The sequence below is a fragment of the Rhopalosiphum maidis genome, chromosome 1, assembly GCF_003676215.2.
Source record: "Rhopalosiphum maidis isolate BTI-1 chromosome 1, ASM367621v3, whole genome shotgun sequence".
NCBI lineage: Eukaryota > Metazoa > Arthropoda > Insecta > Hemiptera > Aphididae > Rhopalosiphum > Rhopalosiphum maidis.
Window position 1 is genome coordinate 93,639,762 of NC_040877.1, and position 6,833 is coordinate 93,646,594.

Genomic DNA, 6,833 nt, shown 5'->3' on the forward strand with positions numbered 1-6,833 from the left:
GCACGGCTGGCCAGCTGCACCTATACAGCTATATAATAATTACACATACACTCCCAAAACACTTAAATAAATATAATAAAAAATGTGGCAATTCGCGCCTTGCAAAATATAATTAAAAAAAAAATACTGGCAATTCGTGCCTGGCGATTAATCAATTCACTTTATTATTAATTTTGAAACGGGATTTGAAAGCGTACGATACTAAAAACCTATTAATAAATTACGGCAGCCGTGTTAATTATCCTCGCACCAGCGAGTTGCCGGCGGCCGATAGTGCGTCGCTGTAATCTACATTATTATATAATACAATAATCCACAAAAATATAATACTAATAAAGTAATAATATAAATAAAAATAACAATTAATGTGCGCGTGTGTGTGTGTGGTTGGCCGGCGAAGCCCGTGAATTCGACCTACCTTTTAATTAGTCCGATATAACGGTACTCTCGGCGGCGGTGACGCAAATACACGTATTAATTAGACTATACATTTTAGTTTTTAATTATTATTAGTATTTATTAATATATATATATATACATAGTATATTATGTTGGACTGTATTTTTTAAAATACATTTACAAATTACAAGGGAGAGATAAACAGTAGCTGGCGGAATTGATATAAAATCGACAGAATAAATACGACCGCCCGGTTAACCTTCCGACCGACCTGTGTAACTTTGTGTGTGTATAGGTATGTATATAGCACCAGTGGTGGAAGTGGCTCAAAATAAGTGGAGGGATGCCTACACTTTTATACTATTGTTACATTACGTCTGTATTATACCTTACTTTATTTTTATAATATAATTTTATATATACTATATATTTTTGTTTTCAGTTAGGTGTTTTATTCGTTAATATATTTAATTTTTTATATACACATAATTATATTTTTTATTTAAAACGTAAAACATATTTATATAAATATATAATTTATGCACATACGGTTTATCAAAAGGTTCTAATGGTATACATTACATCGTTATACATAGTAGGTATAAAAACAAATACAAAAACTTAAATATTTATATATATATATATATTACTATAGTTTAAGGAACATAAAAAAACGATTTCACTATAACTTAAATATATCATTTAAATTTGTGTATATACTAATAAGGGGGATGTAATATTTCGGACAAATAAGTGGAGGGATGAAAAATGAAGATTTTAATAAGTGGTGGGATACCATTCCCTCGTATTCCACCCCACTTTCACCACTATATAGCACTCGACAGAAGATGGACAGGGTCGCCTAGCAAATATTGAGAGTGCTAGTGTGTGGGTGGTGTGTATATGTGTGTATATTTGTTAATGTGTGTAAATCTTAATACTAAATTACAAGGTTATTCTAATAAAATGGTAACGCAGTAGAAATTTGGTAAAAATAAATATAGTATAATACGAGTATAATAGTAAATGATTTGTGGCCCCCTTTCACCCAACAGCGAATATTTAATAGCTAGGTATATATAATATATAAATAATAACTAAAAACAATTACTTTTAGATTATATGAGAGTTATACAAGGTGACTATTACGGTCCTTTTGGCCCAACAGATAAAAATGTTAATATAAAAGTGTAGCAATAATAATATATGGCCCAGTAACTTCAAACTATTATCATTCGTAAAGATTACTGATAAAAATCAAAAATATGAAAAAAAAAAATATGCAATTACGTAATTACGCAGAAATCGGTGCTCTACAAATAAGTAATGTGTTGTGCGCCATTGAATAAGTATAAGTACCCATTCTCACGATGTTATGTACTTATGTATTATATTAATAATATGTATTATTAATAAGATATCTTAGTACGGGGATGAGTAGGAGAGTTTTTATTTTTATATATTTAGTTTGAGCCAAACAAAGATCTTTTTTTTTACAACAATTGAACGTAGCTCAATACATTTTATTCAAAAACATATTTAAAATATTTTTGACAAAAAAAAAATAATATTTTATTTTTTTAAAGTAGAAAATATTATTTGTTTGTTACTTATTATTATTTAAATAAATTGTTTTATCAGCCAAATTTAAGGAAAACATTAATTCAGAGCCCTGAAGGCTAGAGCGCCGTTTCGGACTTTCGCGCTATATGTGTGTGTGTGGCATTTTAACCCATCTAGCGCCCTACACTTTGGGGACTTATGAGAGGCCGTCCCGTCTACCGAACGGTTATTGGTTCGAGTGATAGGTACACGTGTGTTTACGTATGAAGAGTTTACCATCGTGTTTACCCGCATAGAAGCCGTATTGAACTCCCGCCCGATCCGCACGACCTACTCTAGATAAGTAAACGGTCACTTTGTACGGTCCATTGTTTAAACTGCATAACGCGGAAACTTTGTACTATTACATACATTAAGTATATATTAATGTATGTAGTTATATATCTAAGTGTTAAGTGTATATAATGTGAATTATTAACAATTAAATATATTTTCAATTATTATTAAAATAATTTAAATAATTTATTAGAGTATCGTTACGAACTCGCGATATTATTATACGGGTATATGGAGAGCTATATAGAGCTATGCAACGCTGCAGCTTATTGTACGACATTTTGAATCGCCTAAAAAATATCGGTTTTCCGTATTAACTATAGGTATAATATTAATATACGAGTAATAATAATATTATACCGATGGCGCGGCGGATATAAAAGCTTATGATGTGCGGTGAATTTTGTCGCTCTAATCGGACGGCAACAACGCGCGACGTCTTTAATTTTGTATTATTATTTTATCATTTTAATTTTTTGTGTGATGTATTTTAGTTCTTAAATTTTTTCATCGCACTCCTGTGCTAAACTACTACGAGCTGCCACTGCTTTTTAGGTACCTAAGTATGTATTTTTAAAATATTTATATTTAAAATCAAATTTTTGTTTTCAAATTCTATAATTTTTTTCACTGGAAATTAAACTTAGAAAACTGGGGAGTATTTTATAGTATATTTAATATTATAGTATACGATGTTAGATGCATTGAAAAATAATTTTTAAACATGAAAATCGGTTTTGTTGATTTTATAAGGTAAAAAAAAATTCTTGTTAAACATTTGAATAAATACTTTTTTTTACTAAGTATTCGAATATGTATTTTAAATAGTTTTTAAAATATGTATCTGTTCCTGTACTTGAGTACTTGAATTATTTAAAAAAGTATCTTTTGTGTAATGTATGTGTTAAAACCGACATGTATAATATATAGAATTTAAAAATTCAAAATTATTTCTTTGTTTTGGCGCTGGTTACATAAAGTTAATAGCTTATTATTTTCACTAGAATTAGAACTTTTATTATGTAGCCTATTGACACATTCGTTCAATTGTATTGCCCGAAAAACTGTCCATAAACTCGGAGAATGTATAAGATACCTACTTAGATTTACCAAATAATATACTTATAACATTTTTAATAAAATTGTATATAATATATACATATTGTCTACGTATATACTTTATAATAGTACAGTGTTCGCGTTTCGCACTTTTAATGCTCGACCGTACAAAGTAACCTAGAACCCTCTACAGGGCCTGACGCCGAGGCATTTTTTAATTGGCCAACCGTTGTTCACCGACCCGTCGCGGTCAGGGATATCGAAGAGGTTTGCGCGCTTTCCGACAGATGAAAATTGATGAACCAATGCCATGACCAATGTGAATTTAATGCATTTGCATGTTTGTATTGCTAAACCGTATAATAAAATGGATTCGGTCAAAATGTGTTTTGACTTATTTATAGTTCAAATACCAAATCTTATTTTGCATATTTCATAGGTTACAGCATATAAATGTATGTTTTAAAGATTTTTTTGTATAAATACTTTTTTTTTTGTACTATTTTATTTTTAGATGGAGTTTAACATGTATTATTGACTATTATACTATTGAAGTCGAGATTAAATTAATTTACTGGTATCAACTCGAACATAATGGATGAAAAAATCGTTAGACAATTGTTTTTAGTTTGGTGCTATTTATTGACTAACTTGCGTCGTGTCGAGTATTATTTTTATTCACGTTGGTTTCTTTGTTTAATTGTGAAATTAATAGAAAAATTATAATGAAAAAATAAGAATGAAAGTTAAATTTTAATATTTTTTTTTTGCATATTTTATCAGTTTTTATTGTATATGTTATACATGCATATTTAATAGTTTTTAAGTGCATTAAATTCACAGCCTGGGTCATCAGAGTACTTGACCGTCCTTCAAAGTAGATCCAAGTGGACTGATGGTTTTCCCAACCGTAATGTGAATGAGACGGTAGTCGTGATCGATAGTCATAGTCCTCCGTTGTTGTGAAGCCTCGGCTGCGTGATTGAGTTGTAGCTCTGTGCCGATGTCCGGGCTTAACGTGCGCCGGTAGGGTCACGCGTGGTCAAGCTGGTACAGTTACCAACCAATGTAAAGACTTAATCTCACCTCAGAACTGTGCTCTCCGTACTATCTCTTTTAATAAGTACTTTTATATACTCTCAGACTTATCGATAATTATAATAAATAAATATATAATTATATTACACCGTATACTGTTATTAGGGTTTTTCATGTATAATTCTGTTAATTAACTTCATACTGTACAATATCCAATCAAAATTTCCTTAAAACCAAGACAAAATATTGTCAGGCACGGATTCAGGAATATTTTTTTGGGCGCGTCCGTAAATGTAACCGTAAGTTATAAATATTTAAATAAATAGTTCAGTACTAATAATAGCTAAAAAAAAAAAAAATATTGAAATACAATTACATGGAAAAATTTAACCTCCTTAACTTATCACTAGCAAATTCATTTAAAATTTCGTATGGATTTTGTATTAACGCTTCACTTTTTTCTCTTTCAATCGATAGCAGAGCTAGGTTGTATAAACGTTTTCCGGCCATGGTCGATCTATTGTACGTTTTAATTCTCCTCATTGTAGAAAAACTCCTTTCAGCTGTAGCACTTGAAATTGGAATAACTAAAATTCTTCTGTACACTTCTTCTAGCTGTAAGAATGATGCTCCCATGCTTTTAATTAATAAATAGGCTTCTATAGAATTTGAATATGTAGAAAACATTTTTTTTTTCCTAAATCACATTTTGCTCTCAACTTTTCAATAAATTGATTATCTGTAGAAATTCCTGGAAATTTTATAAGTGTGACAAAGTCTAAAAACATTTTGAAGCTTGGATTACAGGCTTCAATTAGTTCTGTTTGCTTAAATCTTTGGTTCATTTCCATGACGATAGTGTCAATTATTTCAAAGTATTGATTTCTCATTTTTATTTCGTGTTCAGAAATGTTATCCATTTGATTTTGTCCTATAGAACTTGTCACAAAATAATCTGTAAGTTTTGATGATACATTCTTTTTTCTCTTTTCCGTAACTGGGATGCTCTTTTCACTACTGATTTCTTCTACAGATTTAATTACTTTTTCAACCTCGGCAAGTGCTTTTGCATGCAATTCTTTAAGATTAAAAAAATTCAAGAAATCTTTCGTTAATACGATTGTCACTTATGTAGCGTATACAAATACTCATTTGTTCTATATTTGATTTGTCTTTAGCTTCATCGACAATTATACTGTAAAAATTACTTCCATTTTGAATTTTTATTACAATACTTTTCAAAATAACTTACATGACGCACTAAGAATTTCGTTTTGAATTGTTTTTGAAGTGTATTTAGCATTTTTTGGTAATATATTTAATTTTGTTTTAAAATCGTCATTTTCAAGTCCAAGCAATTTTACCAACTCGATAAAATTACCATTATTTTGAAAGAGGTCAATATAAGTTTTTAAATAATCATCATCGTTATCATCAATATAATTATTAGTTTCTCTGTGACTACGTAAAGCAATATCTTGTCTCCCGCAATATAACACGCATCTGATCAATGATCTCATAATTTCCCGATTTTTTAAAATGTCTTCTTTTAATTGAGTATTTAATTTTGTTGCTACAGAACCAGTTTTTTTAGCGGATACCCACGATTTATATTTTTCAACTGATAGTTTATGAATATTTGAAGAATTGTGTTTTTCTAACATGTTTCCAATATGCTTCCAACCAGAATAACCATTAAAAATTAAAACTTTATTTCTGTAGCCCGAATTATCACTAGTGAAATGACGACAGTAAAAACAAAATATCGAATCTCTCATTTTCGAATACTCTAACCATTCGTGTTTTGAATACCACGAAATATTAAATGATCTCTGTTTTCTACCAATGTTTTGTCTCGGGAACGTAATGTTGGGTTGATTTAGCCCGTTTTCAACGTTTTGACTAATCTAAAAAATATTGTTTTGAACATCGTGATCAATGATACTTATTGTAGTAGAAGATTTACGAATTTTTTTAGAATTAACAGATTCAATTTCAGATTGATCTGATTATGAAAGGGAGACAAGAAAACGTTTCATGGCCTAAAAAAAGTATTTATAAATAAAATAAAACAGGATTTTAGAATATCATATATAATGAATGGCAACTTGTTCTTATGTGTGAATAACTATTTACTATAATAACATAACAATCTCCATGTATATACTGTACATATAGGTATTTTTTTTCGTGTAAGTATCCAATAATTGCACAAACAATTTGTTAAATATAAAATATATAGTTATGCCTTAATAAATCACTACTAAAAAAACATCAAACTAACTTATTTGGTGTATATGCTCAGCACATCAGCAATTCGTGGATGGGTTTTCAAAAAATTTTAATATTTAAATTATTTAATTAAAATATGGATTCAGATATCGCGTATTGGAAGTTGACAGCAGACAGAATAATATTACGAGTACACGTGTGTCAAT

General features: G+C 29.5%; 1 protein-coding gene across 1 annotated transcript; it reads right to left on the reverse strand.

The window, feature by feature from the left end:
* Positions 1–4,767: 4,767 nt before the first annotated feature.
* On the reverse strand, positions 4,768–6,059 carry LOC113549289. Its single transcript, XM_026950521.1, has 3 exons — positions 5,861–6,059; positions 5,116–5,473; positions 4,768–5,032 (listed from the first exon to the last, which is right to left on the reverse strand). The coding sequence occupies exons 1-3, from the start codon at positions 6,057–6,059 to the stop codon at positions 4,768–4,770; spliced, it is 822 nt and encodes a 273-aa protein (XP_026806322.1).
* Positions 6,060–6,833: the final 774 nt, after the last annotated feature.